At 48.5% G+C, this 19,279-nt stretch overlaps 1 protein-coding gene across 1 annotated transcript in view; it reads left to right on the forward strand.

Annotated features, from left to right (window-relative positions):
- The first annotated feature begins 646 nt into the window (after positions 1 to 646).
- The window catches only part of DOCK10 (dedicator of cytokinesis 10), a 431,686-nt gene continuing 413,053 nt past the window's right edge, over positions 647 to 19,279 (forward strand). The window contains exon 1 of the mRNA XM_056564788.1: positions 647 to 794. Within this exon, the coding sequence (XP_056420763.1) occupies positions 684 to 794 (111 nt within the window). The 5' untranslated portion in view covers positions 647 to 683. The remainder of the gene's footprint in view (positions 795 to 19,279) is intronic.

Consider the following 19,279-nt stretch of genomic DNA (forward strand, 5'->3'; position numbering starts at 1 on the left):
TGCAGATTTGATGCAGATAAATAGAATTTCCGCACATCCGCACCAATTCCGCTTCCGCATTCACTTGGTTGGTTTCTGGCTTGTGCGGATTTTGTGCAGAATTGGTGCGGAATCCATGCGGTATCTGCATGCAGAAATCCAAAAGTGTGAATTGGAGTGTGGAATCCCATCAAAGTCTATGGGCTTTAATTTAAGGTGGAATTCCACAAGCTGAAATTTTGCAATGTGAATAGACCCTTACTGTGCAAGGTTCTGGGAAAGCTGGGTGACTTTGGGAGCTGCACTGGCACAACTTTGGTGGAAACAAGTTTTAAACAATTTTGGGAGCTATAGGACAAATGTGGGTTATTTAGATGTAATGTATGTGTTTTATCTGTAATAGTTCTGTTTCTTACCATTGTAGCTGTGCACATTCCAGCAGCACATGCTGGATTCATTTCACTTCCCTAAAACCTGCTGGGAAAGTTGTGTATTTTTGCTCGGGGATCCCCAGGGACCGCCGGGTGTGTGAGTCCTTGCAGTGCACACTCAGCTGGAGGACAACTCTGAACTTTGTATCAAGTCACATAAGGAGGAAGAAAGTGAGTTCCGCTTCCTCAAGTATCAGAGCGGAGGAGGTGAGCGGGTGTGCGGCATCCCCGGCCTCTGTGACCCGTCAGTGCCCGCTGCTCCTTCCCCCGGTGATGTCTGTGATGGAGCCCGCTCGGAGATTTACCAAGAGCCTCCTGAAGCCGGGGACGGCGGCGGAGATCCGGTACAGCGCCTCCAGGGCAGTGAGCAGGGAGCAGCGCAGGGTAAGTGTCTGTGGGGTCACCACATGTCCTGTGCCCGTCTACACTGTATGGCAGCACTGTGCCCGTCTACACTGTATGGTAGCACTGTGCCCGTCTACACTGTATGGTAGCACTGTGCCCGTCTACTCTGTATGGTAGCACTGTGCCCGTCTACACTGTATGGCAGCACTGTGCCCGTCTACTCTGTATGGCAGCACTGTGCCCGTCTACACTGTATGGTAGCACTGTGCCCGTCTACTCTGTATGGTAGCACTGTGCCCGTCTACACTGTATGGTAGCACTGTGCCCGTCTACACTGTATGGTAGCACTGTGCCCGTCTACTCTGTATGGCAGTACTGTGCCCGTCTACACTGTATGGCAGCACTGTGCCCGTCTACACTGTATGGTAGCACTGTGCCCGTCTACACTGTATGGTAGCACTGTGCCCGTCTACTCTGTATGGTAGCACTGTGCCCGTCTACTCTGTATGGTAGTACTGTGCCCGTCTACACTGTATGGTAGCACTGTGCCCGTCTACACTGTATGATAGCACTGTGCCCGTCTACTCTGTATGGCAGCACTGTGCCCGTCTACACTGTATGGCAGCACTGTGCCCGTCTACACTGTATGGTAGCACTGTGCCCGTCTACACTGTATGGCAGCACTGTGCCCGTCTACACTGTATGGCAGCACTGTGCCCGTCTACACTGTATGGCAGCACTGTGCCCGTCTACACTGTATGGCAGCACTGTGCCCGTCTACACTGTATGGTAGCACTGTGCCCGTCTACACTGTATGGTAGCACTGTGCCCGTCTACTCTGTATGGTAGCACTGTGCCCGTCTACTCTGTATGGTAGTACTGTGCCCGTCTACACTGTATGGTAGCACTGTGCCCGTCTACACTGTATGATAGCACTGTGCCCGTCTACTCTGTATGGCAGCACTGTGCCCGTCTACACTGTATGGCAGCACTGTGCCCGTCTACACTGTATGGTAGCACTGTGCCCGTCTACACTGTATGGCAGCACTGTGCCCGTCTACACTGTATGGCAGCACTGTGCCCGTCTACACTGTATGGCAGCACTGTGCCCGTCTACACTGTATGGCAGCACTGTGCCCGTCTACACTGTATGGTAGCACTGTGCCCGTCTACTCTGTATGGTAGCACTGTGCCCGTCTACTCTGTATGGTAGCACTGTGCCCGTCTACACTGTATGGTAGCACTGTGCCCGTCTACTCTGTATGGCAGCACTGTGCCCGTCTACACTGTATGGCAGCACTGTGCCCGTCTACACTGTATGGTAGCACTGTGCCCGTCTACTCTGTATGGTAGCACTGTGCCCGTCTACTCTGTATGGTAGCACTGTGCCCGTCTACACTGTATGGTAGCACTGTGCCCGTCTACTCTGTATGGTAGCACTGTGCCCGTCTAAACTGTATGACAGCACTGTGCCCGTCTACTCTGTATGGTAGCACCGTGCCCGTCTACACTGTATGGTAGCACTGTGCCCGTCTACTCTGTATGGCAGCACTGTGCCCGTCTACTCTGTATGGCAGCACTGTGCCCGTCTACACTGTATGGTAGCACCGTGCCCGTCTACACTGTATGGTAGCACTGTGCCCGTCTACACTGTATGGTAGCACTGTGCCCGTCTACTCTGTATGGTAGCACCGTGCCCGTCTACACTGTATGGCAGCACTGTGCCCGTCTACTCTGTATGGCAGCACCGTGCCCGTCTACACTGTATGATAGCACTGTGCCCGTCTACTCTGTATGGCAGCACCGTGCCCGTCTACACTGTATGGTAGCACTGTGCCCGTCTACTCTGTATGGCAGCACCGTGCCCGTCTACACTGTATGGTAGCACCGTGCCCGTCTACACTGTATGGTAGCACTGTGCCCGTCTACACTGTATGGCAGCACTGTGCCCGTCTACACTGTATGGTAGCACTGTGCCCGTCTACACTGTATGGTAGCACCGTGCCCGTCTACACTGTATGGCAGCACTGTGCCCGTCTACTCTGTATGGTAGCACCGTGCCCGTCTACACTGTATGGTAGCATTGTGCCCGTCTACACTGTATGGCAGCACTGTGCCCGTCTACTCTGTATGGCAGCACCGTGCCTGTCTACACTGTATGGTAGCACCGTGCCCGTCTACTCTGTATGGTAGCACTGTGCCCGTCTACACTGTATGGCAGCACTGTGCCCGTCTACTCTGTATGGCAGCACTGTGCCCGTCTACTCTGTATGGTAGCACTGTGCCCGTCTACACTGTATAGTAGCACTGTGCCCGTCTACACTGTATGGTAGCACTGTGCCCGTCTACTCTGTATGGTAGCACTGTGCCCGTCTACACTGTATGGCAGCACTGTGCCCGTCTACACTGTATGGCAGCACTGTGCCCGTCTACACTGTATGGCAGCACTGTGCCCGTCTACACTGTATGGCAGCACTGTGCCACTCTACACTGTATGGCAGCACTGTGCCCGTCTACACTGTATGGCAGCACTGTGCCCGTCTACACTGTATGGCAGCACTGTGCCCGTCTACACTGTATGGTAGCACTGTGCCCGTCTACACTGTATGGTAGCACCGTGCCCGACTACTCTGTATGTTAGCACCGTGCCCGTCTACACTGTATGGCAGCACTGTGCCCGTCTACACTGTATGGCAGCACCGTGCCCGTCTACACTGTATGGTAGCACCGTGCCCGTCTACACTGTATGGTAGCACTGTGCCCGTCTACACTGTATGGTAGCACTGTGCCCGTCTACACTGTATGGTAGCACTGTGCCCGTCTACACTGTATGGCAGCACTGTGCCCGTCTACACTGTATGGTAGCACTGTGCCCGTCTACACTGTATGTTAGCACCGTGCCCGTCTACACTGTATGGCAGCACTGTGCCCGTCTACTCTGTATGGTAGCACCGTGCCCGTCTACACTGTATGGTAGCACTGTGCCCGTCTACACTGTATGGTAGCATTGTGCCCGTCTACACTGTATGGCAGCACTGTGCCCGTCTACTCTGTATGGCAGCACCGTGCCTGTCTACATTGTATGGTAGCACCGTGCCCGTCTACTCTGTATGGTAGCACTGTGCCCGTCTACACTGTATGGCAGCACTGTGCCCGTCTACTCTGTATGGCAGCACTGTGCCCGTCTACTCTGTATGGTAGCACTGTGCCCGTCTACACTGTATAGTAGCACTGTGCCCGTCTACACTGTATGGTAGCACTGTGCCCGTCTACTCTGTATGGTAGCACTGTGCCCGTCTACACTGTATGGCAGCACTGTGCCCGTCTACACTGTATGGCAGCACTGTGCCCGTCTACACTGTATGGCAGCACTGTGCCCGTCTACACTGTATGGCAGCACTGTGCCCGTCTACACTGTATGGCAGCACTGTGCCCGTCTACACTGTATGGCAGCACTGTGCCCGTCTACACTGTATGACAGCACTGTGCCCGTCTACACTGTATGGTAGCACTGTGCCCGTCTACACTGGTAGCACTGTGCCCGACTACTCTGTATGTTAGCACCGTGCCCGTCTACACTGTATGGCAGCACTGTGCCCGTCTACACTGTATGGCAGCACTGTGCCCGTCTACACTGTATGGTAGCACCGTGCCCGACTACTCTGTATGTTAGCACCGTGCCCGTCTACACTGTATGGCAGCACTGTGCCCGTCTACACTGTATGGCAGCACCGTGCCTGTCTACACTGTATGGTAGCACTGTGCCCGTCTACACTGTATGGTAGCACTGTGCCCATCTACACTGTATGGCAGCACTGTGCCTGTCTACACTGTATGGTAGCACTGTGCCTGTCTACACTGTATGGCAGCACTGTGCCCGTCTACACTGTATCACAGCACCGTTCCCGTCTACACTGTATGGTAGCACTGTGCCTGTCTACTCTGTATGGTAGCACTGTGCCCGTCTACACTGTATGGTAGCACTGTGCCCGTATACTCTGTATGGTAGCACTGTGCCCGTTTACACTGTATGGTAGCACTGTGCCCGTCTACTCTGTATGGTAGCACTGTGCCCATCTACACTGTATGGTAGCACTGTGCCCGTCTACTCTGTATGGCAACACTGTGCCCGTCTACACTATATGGTAGCACTGTGCCCGTCTACTCTGTATGGTAGCACTGTGCCTGTCTACTCTGTATGGCAGCACTGTGCCCGTCTACCCTGTATGGCAGCACTGTGCCCGTCTACACTGTATGGCAGCACTGTGCCCGTCTACACTGTATGGCAGCACTGTGCCCATCTACACTGTATGACAGCACTGTGCCCGTCTACACTGTATGGTAGCACTGTGCCCGTCTACACTGTATGGTAGCACCATGCCCGACTACTCTGTATGTTAGCACCGTGCCCGTCTACACTGTATGGCAGCACTGTGCCCGTCTACACTGTATGGCAGCACTGTGCCCGTCTACACTGTATGGTAGCACCGTGCCCGACTACTCTGTATGTTAGCACCGTGCCCGTCTACACTGTATGGCAGCACTGTGCCCGTCTACACTGTATGGCAGCACCATGCCTGTCTACACTGTATGGTAGCACTGTGCCCGTCTACACTGTATGGTAGCACTGTGCCCGTCTACACTGTATGGCAGCACTGTGCCTGTCTACACTGTATGGTAGCACTGTGCCCGTCTACACTGTATGGCAGCACCGTGCCTGTCTACACTGTATTGCAGCACTGTGCCCCTCTACACTGTATCACAGCACCGTTCCCGTCTACACTGTATGGTAGCACTGTGCCTGTCTACTCTGTATGGTAGCACTGTGCCCGTCTACACTGTATGGTAGCACTGTGCCCGTCTACTCTGTATGGTAGCACTGTGTCCGTCTACACTGTATGGCAGCACTGTGCCCGTCTACTCTGTATGGTAGCACTGTGCCCATCTACACTGTATGGCAGCACTGTGCCCGTCTACTCTGTATGGCAGCACTGTGCCCGTCTACACTGTATGGTAGCACTGTGCCCGTCTACTCTTTATGGTAGCACTGTGCTCGTCTACTCTGTATGGCAGCACTGTGCCCGTCTACACTGTCTGTATGGTAGCACTGTGCCCGTCTACTCTGTATGGCAGCACTGTGCCCGTCTACACTGTCTGTATGGCAGCACTGTGCCCGTCTACTCTGTATGGCAGCACTGTGCCCGTCTACACTGTATGGTAGCACTGTGCCTGTCTACTCTGTATGGTAGCACCGTGCCCGTCTACTCTGCATCATATACAATCATCTATATATATAAAACTTAATGTGTGTGTATGTATGTGAGTGTATAAATGTGTGTATGTATGTATGTGTGTGTGTATATGTGTGTGTGTGTGTGTATGTATATGTGTGTGTATGTATGTGTGTGTGTGTGTATGTGTGTGTATGTGTGTTTGTGTATGTGTGTGTGTGTGCCGTATGTGTGTGTGTATGTATGTGTGTGTGTGTATGTATATGTGTGTATGTATATGTGTGTATGTGTGTGTGTTGTGTGTATGTGTGTGTCTATGTGTGTGTGTATGTGTGTGTGTGTATGTGTGTGTTTGTGTGTGTGTATGTGTGTGTGTGTATGTGTGTGTGTGTATGTGTGTGTGTGTATGTGTGTGTGTGTGTGTGTGTGTATGTGTGTGTATGTATGTATGTGTGTATGTTCCAGCATCACGTCCAAACGGCTAAAGATATTAACATGAAACTTGGCACACATGTTACTTATATGTCAACAACAAACATAGGATAGGTGATTTAACCCTTACTCACCCCCATTTGCCAGGGTTGGGGTTTTTGTTTAAAGTCCCATACAAGTCTATGGGAAATATGTTACTGCATAACTTCCAAACGTCTGGAGATATTTCGATAATACTTGGTCACATGTTACTTATATGTCCACTTAAAATATAGGATAGGTAATTTAACCCTTAACTACCCCATTTGCCAGGGTCAGGGTTTTTGTTTAAAGTCCCATGCAAATCAATGGGAAATGTATGTTCTCACATAACTTCCATACGGCTGGAGATATTTCAATACCTGGTACACATATTACAGTTCGGGATATGAGGACGGGATAGGGGGTCGGTATAGGAGGTTGGGATAGGAGGTCGGGATATGAGGACGGGACAGGAGCACGGGATAGGAGGTCGATATAGGAGGTCGAGACAGGAGGACGGGATATTGGAGGAAGAAAACAGTGAGGGGGTGGGCAACTTTACTATTGGTTGCTAGGGATGTTGTTGATAAACTCTGACAAGTGTATTTGCATCATTCTAATTGGCCCACAAGTGAAAAGAAGGAATATGCGAATATTTACATATGCAAATATGCACACATGTGAATATGCGTGTCACGGATCGGCAGGCTGGAGGTGGATCCTCTGTGTCAGAGAGGGTTTGGCGAGGACCGTGTCGGTGGACCGGTTCTAAGTAGCTACTGGTTTTCACCAGAGCCCGCCGCAAAGCGGGATGGTCTTGCAGCGGCGGTAGCAACCAGGTCGTATCCACCGGCAACGGCTCAACCTCTCTGACTGCTGAGATAGGCATGGTACAAGGGATAAGGCAAGAGCAAGGTCGGACGTAGCAGAAGGTCAGGGCAGGCAGCAAGGGTCGTAGTCAGGGGCAACGGCAGGAGGTCTGGAACACGGGCTAGGAACAAACAAGGGAACGCTTTCACTAGGCACAAGGGCAACAAGATCCGGCAGGGGAGTGCAGGGGAAGTGAGGTATAAGTAGGGAGTGCACAGGTGGAAACTAATCAAGCTAATTGGGAAGATTGGACCAGGCACCATCATTGGTGCACTGGCCCTTTAAATCTAGAGAGCTGGCGCGCGCGCGCCCTAGAGAGCGGAGCCGCGCGCGCCAGAGCATGACAGCCGGGGACCGGGACAGGTAAGTGACCTGGGATGCGATTCGCGAGCGGGCGCGTCCCGCTGTGCGAATCGCATCCCCAACGGCCATGACAGTGCAGCGCTCCCGGTCAGCGGGACTGACCGGGGCGCTGCAGGGAGAGAGACGCCGTGAGCGCTCCGGGGAGGAGCGGGGACCCGGAGCGCTCGGCGTAACAATGCGTATATGCGAATATGCGCAAATGCGGAATAAAAGCGAATATTTGCAATTCGTAATATTAGCGAATTTGCGATATTCGCAATAAAAATTTGAAATGCGAATATTCGCGCCCAACACTAGTACACATATGATAATATATGATATAATATATGATAGTTACATTAACCCTTACCTACACCCTTATATAAAAAAATATTTTTTGTTTCAAGTCCCATGCAAGTATATGGGACTTCCAGTACCTTACTCCACAAGCTCCGCTCTGCATCTCCTGGTGAATGTGTCAATTCGGCTTGCAAGCCACACCCCATCTCACAAAGACATGCCCACTGTTTAAGCTCCACCCCTTTTATTATCGACCCTTTTTGTGCATCGGTCTGGCTTGCAAATCACCCCCAGTCCCACAAAGCCACATCCCCTTCTATTTTCAGCTTACAATATCTTCATCACAAATCAGTCCCACCTGAGGACAGGATATGAGGATGGGACATAAGGACGGGATATGAGGTCGGGATATGAGGATGGGATATAAGGTCGGGATATGAGGACGGGATGTGAGGACGGGATATAAGGACAGTGTATGATGTTGGGATATGAGGTCAGGATATAAGGTCGGCATGTGAGGTCGGGATGTGAGGACAGGATGTGAGGACGGCATGTGAGGACAGGATGTGAGGAGATCTGGATATGAGGTCGAGATATGAGGTCAAAATAGGAGGATGGAATAGGAGGTCAGGATGTGAGGACGGGGTGTGAGAACGGGATATGAGGTCGGGATATGAGGTGGAGATATGAGGTCAAAATAGGAGGACGGGAAATGGGGTCGGGATAGGAGGTCGGGATAGGAGGTCAGGATAGGAGGTCAGGATAGGAGGTCGGGATAGGAGGTCGGAATATGAGAATGGCATATGAGGTCGAGATATGAGGACAGGATAGGAGGTCAGGATATGAGGTCGAGATATGATGACGGGATATGAGGACGGGATATGAGGATAGCATATGGGGTTGGGATAGGACAGCAAAATATGAGGACGGGATATGAAGTCAAAAGCTTCCTCCCTTGTTGATTTAGGAAGGAAAAACCGGGCAACGCCGGGTACTCAGCTACGGTAGTACACTATATGGCAGCACTGTGCCCGTCTACTCTGCAGCCTTATTACAGTCATACAGTATATGGCAGCACTGTTCTGTCTACACTGCAGCCCTCATACAGTATATGGCAGCACTGTACTGTCTACACTGCAGCCCTGATACAGTATATGGCAGCACTGTACTGTCTACACCGCAGCCCTCATACACTATATGGCAGCACTGTACTGTCTACACTGCAGCCCTCATACAGTATATGGCAGCACTGTACTGTCTACACTGCAGCCCTCATACACTATATGGCAGCACTGTACTGTCTACACTGCAGCCCTCATACACTATATGGCAGCACTGTACTGTCTACACTGCAGCCCTCATACAGTATATGGCAGCACTGTACTGTCTACACTGCAGCCCTCATACAGTATATGGCAGCACTGTACTGTCTACACTGCAGCCCTCATACAGTATATGGCAGCACTGTACTGTCTACACTGCAGCCCTCATACACTATATGGCAGCACTGTACTGTCTACACTGCAGCCCTCATACAGTATATGGCAGCACTGTTCTGTCTACACTGCAGCCCTCATACAGTATATGGCAGCACTGTACTGTCTACACTGCAGCCCTCATACAGTATATGGCATCACTGTACTGTCTACACTGCAGCCCTCATACAGTATATGGCAGCACAGTACTGTCTACACTGCAGCCCTCATACAGTATATGGCAGCACTGTACTGTCTACACTGCAGCCCTCATACAGTATATGGCAGCACTGTACTGTCTACACTGCAGCCCTCATACAGTAAATGGCAGCACTGTACTGTCTACACTGCAGCCCTCATACAGTATATGGCAGCACTGTACTGTCTACACTGCAGCCCTCATACAGTATATGGCAGCACTGTACTGTCTACACTGCAGCCCTCATACACTATATGGCAGCACTGTACTGTCTACACTGCAGCCCTCATACAGTATATGGCAGCACTGTACTGTCTACACTGCAGCCCTCATTCACTATATGGCAGCACTGTACTGTCTACACTGCAGCCCTCATACAGTATATGGCAGCACTGTACTGTCTACACTGCAGCCCTCATACAGTATATGGCAGCACTGTACTGTCTACACTGCAGCCCTCATACACTATATGGCAGCACTGTACTGTCTACACTGCAGCCCTCATACAGTATATGGCAGCACTGTACTGTCTACACTGCAGCCCTCATACAGTATATGGCAGCACTGTACTGTCTACACTGCAGCCCTCATACACTATATGGCAGCACTGTACTGTCTACACTGCAGCCCTCATACAGTATATGGCAGCACAGTACTGTCTACACTGCAGCCCTCATACAGTATATGGCAGCACTGTACTGTCTACACTGCAGCCCTCATACAGTATATGGCAGCACTGTACTGTCTACACTGCAGCCCTCATACAGTATATGGCAGCACTGTACTGTCTACACTGCAGCCCTCATACAGTATATGGCAGCACTGTACTGTCTACACTGCAGCCCTCATACAGTATATGGCATCACTGTACTGTCTACACTGCAGCCCTCATACAGTATATGGCAGCACTGTACTGTCTACACTGCAGCCCTCATACAGTATATGGCAGCACTGTACTGTCTACACTGCAGCCCTCATACAGTATATGGCAGCACTGTACTGTCTACACTGCAGCCCTCATACAGTATATGGCAGCACTGTACTGTCTACACTGCAGCCCTCATACAGTATATGGCATCACTGTACTGTCTACACTGCAGCCCTCATACAGTATATGGCAGCACAGTACTGTCTACACTGCAGCCCTCATACAGTATATGGCAGCACTGTACTGTCTACACTGCAGCCCTCATACAGTATATGGCAGCACTGTACTGTCTACACTGCAGCCCTCATACAGTATATGGCAGCACTGTACTGTCTACACTGCAGCCCTCATACAGTATATGGCAGCACTGTACTGTCTACACTGCAGCCCTCATACAGTATATGGCAGTACTGTACTGTCTACACTGCAGCCCTCATACAGTATATGGCAGCACATTACTGTCTACACTGCAGCCCTCATACAGTATATGGCAGCACTGTACTGTCTACACTGCAGCCCTCATACAGTATATGGCAGCACTGTACTGTCTACACTGCAGCCCTCATACAGTATATGGCAGCACTGTATTGTCTACACTGCAGCCCTCATACAGTATATGGCAGCACTGTACTGTCTACACTGCAGCCCTCATACAGTATATGGCAGCACTGTACTGTCTACACTGCAGCCCTCATACAGTATATGGCAGCACTGTACTGTCTACACTGCAGCCCTCATACAGTATATGGCATCACTGTACTGTCTACACTGCAGCCCTCATACAGTATATGGCAGCACAGTACTGTCTACACTGCAGCCCTCATACAGTATATGGCAGCACTGTACTGTCTACACTGCAGCCCTCATACAGTATATGGCAGCACTGTACTGTCTACACTGCAGCCCTCATACAGTATATGGCAGCACTGTACTGTCTACACTGCAGCCCTCATACACTATATGGCAGCACTGTACTGTCTACACTGCAGCCCTCATACAGTATATGGCAGCACAGTACTGTCTACACTGCAGCCCTCATATAGTATATGGCAGCACTGTACTGTCTACACTGCAGCCCTCATACAGTATATGGCAGCACTGTACTGTCTACACTGCAGCCCTCATACAGTATATGGCAGCACTGTACTGTCTACACTGCAGCCCTCATACAGTATATGGCAGCACTGTACTGTCTACACTGCAGCCCTCATACAGTATATGGCAGCACTGTACTGTCTACACTGCAGCCCTCATATAGTATATGGCAGCACTGTACTGTCTACACTGCAGCCCTCATACAGTATATGGCAGCACTGTATTGTCTACACTGCAGCCCTCATACAGTATATGCCATCACTGTACTGTCTACACTGCAGCCCTCATACAGTATATGGCAGCACAGTACTGTCTACACTGCAGCCCTCATACAGTATATGGCAGCACTGTACTGTCTACACTGCAGCCCTCATACAGTATATGGCAGCACTGTACTGTCTACACTGCAGCCCTCATACAGTATATGGCAGCACTGTACTGTCTACACTGCAGCCCTCATACAGTATATGGCAGCACTGTACTGTCTACACTGCAGCCCTCATACAGTATATGGCAGCACTGTACTGTCTACACTGCAGCCCTCATACAGTATATGGCATCACTGTACTGTCTACACTGCAGCCCTCATACAGTATATGGCAGCACTGTACTGTCTACACTGCAGCCCTCATACAGTATATGGCAGCACTGTACTGTCTACACTGCAGCCCTCATACAGTATATGGCAGCACTGTACTGTCTACACTGCAGCCCTCATACACTATATGGCAGCACTGTACTGTCTACACTGCAGCCCTCATACACTATATGGCAGCACTGTACTGTCTACATTGCAGCCCTCATACAGTATATGGCAGCACTGTACTGTCTACACTGCAGCCCTCATGCAGTATATGGCAGCACTGTACTGTCTACACTGCAGCCCTCATACACTATATGGCAGCACTGTACTGTCTACACTGCAGCCCTCATACACTATATGGCATCACTGTACTGTCTACACTGCAGCCCTCATACAGTATATGGCAGCACTGTACTGTCTACACTGCAGCCCTCATACAGTATATGGCAGTACTGTACTGTCTACACTGCAGCCCTCATACAGTATATGGCAGCACTGTACTGTCTACACTGCAGCTCTCATACAGTATATGGCAGCACTGTACTGTCTACACTGCAGCCCTCATACAGTATATGGCAGCACTGTACTGTCTACACTGCAGCCCTCATACAGTATATGGCAGCACTGTACTGTCTACACTGCAGCCCTCATACAGTATATGGCAGCACTGTACTGTCTACACCGCAGCCCTCATACAGTATATGGCAGCACTGTACTGTCTACACTGCAGCCCTCATACAGTATATGGCAGCACTGTATTGTCTACACTGCAGCCCTCATACAGTATATGGCAGCACTGTACTGTCTACACTGCAGCCCTCATACAGTATATGGCAGCACTGTACTGTCTACACCGCAGCCCTCATACACTATATGGCAGCACTGTACTGTCTACACTGCAGCCCTCATACACTATATGGCAGTACTGTACTGTCTACACCGCAGCCCTCATACAGTATATGGCAGCACTGTACTGTCCACACCGCAGCCCTCATACACTATATGGCAGCACTGTACTGTCTACACTGCAGCCCTCATACAGTATATGGCAGCACTATGTCATGCAAATCTCCTCTACAATATGCTACATAGTTCTGTGGAAGGAGAGATCACTGTCAAACCCCATTGTCACCACCTATTCAGGTATCTGAAGCTGCCCTGGGCACTCCGACTGCATACATTAAGGGGATTCCACAAGCAGAGGCGGCTCTCTAATTAGGCAATTTAGGCGGCCGCCTAAAGCCTCGTGCTAAAAGGGGCCTCACGGCCACCTAAATCGTATAATTAGAGAGCTGCAGGCTACTGTAATAAAAAATATGTCAGCAGTCTTTCCCGGACAAAATTGTTAATTGTTTAGCCTAGGGATGTCCCGATACTAGTATTGGTATCGGTGCCGATACTATCCATTTGCACGGTATCAGGGACTCGTTTAATGACCCCGATACCATGTCCGATACCTGCTGCCACTCCGCTGCCCCATTCTCCCATCCTCCCGTGTGCATCATAGTGTTCCATGGAGGAGCATGTTACACACATGTCACTCCACCTCCTCCCCTGCTCCCAGCGTAACGCTATGGAGGAAGCAGAATGACGTATATGTCACATGCTCCTCCATAGGATGCCATGATGTGGACGGGAGGACAGGAGAACGGGGCAGTGGAGCGGCAGCACCTGACAGAGGACAGCTGCAGGGGAGCTGTCTGCAAGGAGGGGGCTGCTACTAATGTCTACAGGGGGGCCTGCTGGTGTCTAAAGAGGGGGACCTGCTGTCTACAGGGGGGGTGCACTGATGTCTAAAGGGGGGGCCCTGCTGCTTTCTAAAGGGGGGGCCCTGCTGCTGTCTAAAGGGGGGGCCCTGCTTCTGTCAAAACGTGGGGGGGGGGCTGCTGCTGTCTAACGGTGGGGCCTGCTGCTGTTTAAATGGGGGCTGCGGTCTACAGGGGGGCTGCTACTAATGTCTACAAGGGGGGCCTGCTGTCTACAAGGGGGACTGCTGTCTACAAGGGGGGCTGCTGTCTACAGGGGGGTTGCTACTAATGACTGCCAGGGGCTGCTGCTAATGTCTGCAAGGGGATACTACCTACTATTAGAGGAAATTTTACAGCAGAGTTACCTGCACTAACCTCAATTTATAGGTAGATAGTGCAGGTGACCCGGTTTCTATCGCTGCTCACCATGTGTACATCGGTCTCACCGCCAATGCAAATTCCCTGTTCTGCCCAATGGAGTAGAGAGGAATCTTGGCTCATATTACAGCAGCTGCCTCCATTGTACACAACAAGGAACCTACATATCATACGGTAAGCAGCGCCAGAAACAGGGTCACACTGGTGTCAGATTCCCTTTAAAATATAAATACTCGTATTTGGTATCGTCGAGTACTAGAATTTAAGTATCGACACTCGTACTCGGTCTTTAAAAAATGGTATCGGGACATCCCTAGTTCAGCCCCTTTCTCGTCACCCGATCGCATCCGCGGAATATTACTGTTCGTTTCATCATGATGCTGGAGTGAGTCCCCTCCCATCCGCCTTCTGAACTGGCAATCCACCAATCCGCATTCCGCAATGCCGATTACGTCATGACGCGATCTAACCCCTCCCTGCATTCCCCCGCCCGCGGTACCGAGAAGAAGAAGAGAAGATTAAGAAAGAAGACTAGCTGCTGCTGCAGGAAAGTGAGCACGAGCAGAGCACAAGAGAGTAAAAGGTAAGCAGAACAGAGAAAAGGGGAGAAGAGCAGAGGAAAGGGGGAGGATGAGCAAAGAAAGGGGATATTAGAGCAGCAGATAGGAGGAAGGAGAGCAAATAAAATGGGAAGAAGAGACAACAAAATGGGACAGAGCTGAAAAAAGGGGAAGAGGAGCAAAGAAGGAGAGCAAAGGGTAAGGGAGCAGAAGGAGAGCAAAGAAAAGTCATATTAGAGCAGCAGATAAGAGGAAGAGAGCAGCAGGAGAGCAAATACAATGGGAAGAAGAGACATCAAAATGGGATGGAGAGCAGAAAAAAATTGGAAGAGGATCAGAGGAAGGATAGCAGAAGGAGAGCAAAGAAAAGGGGAATGGGAGCAGAGAAAGGGGAAGGAGAGCAAAGAAAAGGGGAATGAGAGGAGAGAAAATGGAAGGAGAGCAAAAAAAAAAGGGGAAGAGGAGCAGAGAAAAATCTTTCCTATGGGAAAGCACTGTGAATGACAGAGATCATCAATTTAGATTATGTCAGCCAAGTCAGCAGACTTGTGCAACTCTAGAATTAAGGTACCTTTTTTCTAAATTTAAAGTGGATGTGGGGTGCTAAATAGTTTACCACTATAGGGTCAGGAATACACATTTGTGTTCCTAATTCTATAGTGTTCTTTGAATACCCTGTTGACAACTTTATTTCAGTTTTAGGAGCCACCAATAGGAATAACTGAGTAGTCAGACACATTTTTATCTATACCCAATGTTTGTGTATAGATATTTTGTAGAATAATTTAATTAGAAAAATAAGATTTCAAGAGCTGCGAATAGCAAGGTTATGATATATATAAAGTTTGTCTTAAAATATGCAATTTATAGAGTTAATTTTAATATCGCCTGCTTACTTTTTTTTTCTTTTTATCGCGCTTGGGGGGCCTCAGATTTATTTCACCTAAGGCCTCAAAAAGTCTAGAGCCGCCTCTGTCCACAAGCGTCCTTTTTTATGCAGGTCTGTCCACATATGCAGCAAAAAAAAACGCATGCACTGCATACAGAGATAGTCGCAGAGGCATCATAGACCTCACCCCTATTCACAGAACATAATCACAAACCAACAACATAGTGATCATCCTGCAGCTGCAAATCTATAGGTTAAAGGAGAAGTATCATACACAAAACTCCTGGGACCTCCGTGATCTCCTGCATGGGCCCTCTGCTCTCCCCGAGAAAGGAGGGTCATGACCCCTGCACGAATAGGGGATGAGTTTTTATGCATGACATATCTCTTTTAAAGCGTAACTCTGATCACAATCCGAGTAAAATCTTCTGGCGACTTCATAGCCCAAGATTTGACCGCTCAGGACAACTCAGGATTTGCCGGAAGTCCCATGCAAGTCTCGGGCTACTAAGTTGCCGGGAGATTTAAACAGATACTCTGCCACCGGAATGTGATCACAGATACGCTTTAAATTTTATGACCCCTGTGGATTTAACCAAATGGGGAAATGTTTTTTTTCTTTTTTCTAGGTAACAGAATGGCGGCAACAGCTATATGAAAATAATTACATTTGTTTTACTTGTTTCCCACAACACTGCTGCCCTAGGCACAGGCCACACATGTTCCAATGTGGTCCCATTACATCTGTTCATTACTGCACCCCCATTCTTTAATGGAATTTCCAGTATAAAGCTGGTCATGCCTGTGTTATTATTGCTAGGCAAAATAGCAAAGTACTTCCCTTCCCCATCTTCCTGCCATGATTTTTGGAGACAGCATACCGTATTTGTTTCTACCTCCTCACCTCCTTTTTTATTTTACCATAACTTTTTTATTTTTCTATAAAAAATGTGTTAGAAGGACTTATTATTTGCAGAAAAAGTTGGCACCTTTCGTTTTACCATACAGTTTATTGTGTAGCAAAAAAAACTGCAGTAAAATTAACGTGCTACCCTTTTTAAGGGTATGCTCACACTGAGTAACCTTTGCTCATGAAATTCCAATCTGGAGACTCCATCTGGACGCAGCCGCTGAAATCCTGCGCTGTCAACATTGACAACAATATAGCACACATGTAATTTCGCTAAAAGAATGAACAGGTTCATTCTTTCGGCGGATCAATTTCAGCAGCAAAGTTCTCCTCCACTGAAATTCCACAGTGTGAGTGGATCCGCGGAAAGCCCATTGACAACAATGTTAAGGTTCCCACAGTTGAATTCCAGAACACTATTTTGAGCACGGTATTTCTGTAGTCTCAAGTTACCCTTATGCTGTTAAGTATGCCTACTGCGATAACACATTTATGTACTTTTACTTTTTAGGTTTTACAACTTTTACAATCAAAACAGGGAAAACTGTTTCTTAGTATCAACACATTTTATCGTTTTATTACTTTTTTACTTTTCCATTTATAGAGCTCTGTGAGGGTTTGTTGTTTTAATGGTGAACTGTAGGGTTTTTTTTTTTTAGACCACATTTTGGGTAGACCAGACTTTTTGGTCACTTTTTATTTCATGTTTTTAGAAGTGAAATAACCAAAAATCTGTAATTTTTTTTAAATATGATAAATGGAAAAAGAGCCTATCTGCTTGTATTTTTCACCAGCTACATAAGTGGTAGCACAGATGGTATGCGCATAAAGACAACACCGTGTCTAAAATCCCTTTTACATTCAGGACCCCTCAACCCATACCACCTCCACTCTCTGAGGCAGAACAGAAAGCCACTCTGGCAAACAAGGGCATGAGTAGCCTTTTATTTAAATGGTGCTGTATTATGCTACAGTAAGTGGCAAGATGTACAGTAGTTTCTCCTGGCAATAACAGCTTATTACCAAGGGGCAGACATTTAGTACCAAGTGTTCATAATTCTGGAGCATGGTGCCCTTTTAAAGCTCAACTGTCCCTAACAGAGGTCCCTTATAAGTACGCACAGTATGTACACTGTAATGCCGCCATACATTTGGCTGCCTAATTGGTGGCTTTATGTGCTCAAAAATCACTTTTGTCAGGAATGGTAGGAGAGAAGTGGCCATGGGTCTGCAATGCCCCTGGCTGCACCACTTCTCTTTGGCTATGTCAACAATTGGCCTGCTTTGGGATTGACACACAGGGCCTCTGCGCATGCGCCATCCATCTTCTACTACGGTGCACCAGAGACATCTCTGCATGCACCTGATGCCTCCTGACTCAGCACGCTTGTGCAGTGATAAAGGCAGAGTGTTGGCTCACTCTCTGTTAATAACTCAGCCGACCAGGTGCTGATGTAGCCAAAGAGAGACAACGCGGCCCTGGGCATTGGTGCCCCAATAGTGCAGTCTGCACTAATGGAGCACTAATAACACTGATCAATGCTGTGCTTTGCCACTGCATTGTTCAGTGTATGCAATTGCAAGATTGCATGCAATAATTCCCTATAGGGACTAAAACATATTGGATAAAAGGTGAAAAAAAAATAATATTAAACAATGTAAGTCCTTTCCCTAATAAAAGTTTAAATCACCCCCATTTTAAATAAAATAATGTAGTGACAGTTACGCTTTAATGTCAGTTGAAATCTTTCTGCCTATATCCACAATAATGTCTGCAATGATGTCTACTTTATCTCCCATATCTGAAGTTCCCAGAAACTGCGGAACCACAAATGGCATTAGCAGATGTACTTCTCCTTTAAGGATACCACCACATGTGGATTATTACTAAATAATATACGTTGGAGATCATGAAATATATGATACTGTACAATCAGGCTGTTCACCGGAAGATGCTGGTTCATTCTTAGTAATACTGTGAGTTTAAGGGGAAATGGTGTTTGCTTATCTTGTAGTACCACAAGGTAGACATGTCAGGCATGGTAACTTGTATATTACTACCGATTATTGTAAAAAAAAAATGCTGGAAATTGTAGTTTTGCAACATCTGAAGGTCTACCTCTTGGAAACTACTGATCTATAGCCTTTAGTAGAAAAAGAACAGAAAAATTCAGTATGTGCCAGTAGTACATTGCTATCCACATTGGTTATGATCTCCATACACTGCTTTATGCTAAAGACATACCATACGTGTAACCTGTACACTTGCACAAGGGCCCAGTAAGTAAAGGAGACTCCTGTTTCCACACAGGACTGTCTATTGTCTGTTTTCACCTTTGATTCGTAACAAGGCTACTCTAAAATTACATTTCGAGAAAATGTACTTTATATGGAAGATGTTGCAGTAGCTTGCACATCCCTCACATATTTATAAATATTTTCTTTTATCTTTTCATGTGACAACACTAAGGCTAAGTTTCTACTTGTTAGAACAGGAGAAAGAAAAATACAGGTGCGCACCTCGTGCAGGTAAACCCAAGTGAGATTTGTGTATATAATTACA

The sequence above is a fragment of the Hyla sarda genome, chromosome 3, assembly GCF_029499605.1.
Source record: "Hyla sarda isolate aHylSar1 chromosome 3, aHylSar1.hap1, whole genome shotgun sequence".
In the NCBI taxonomy this organism is placed as follows: domain Eukaryota; kingdom Metazoa; phylum Chordata; class Amphibia; order Anura; family Hylidae; genus Hyla; species Hyla sarda.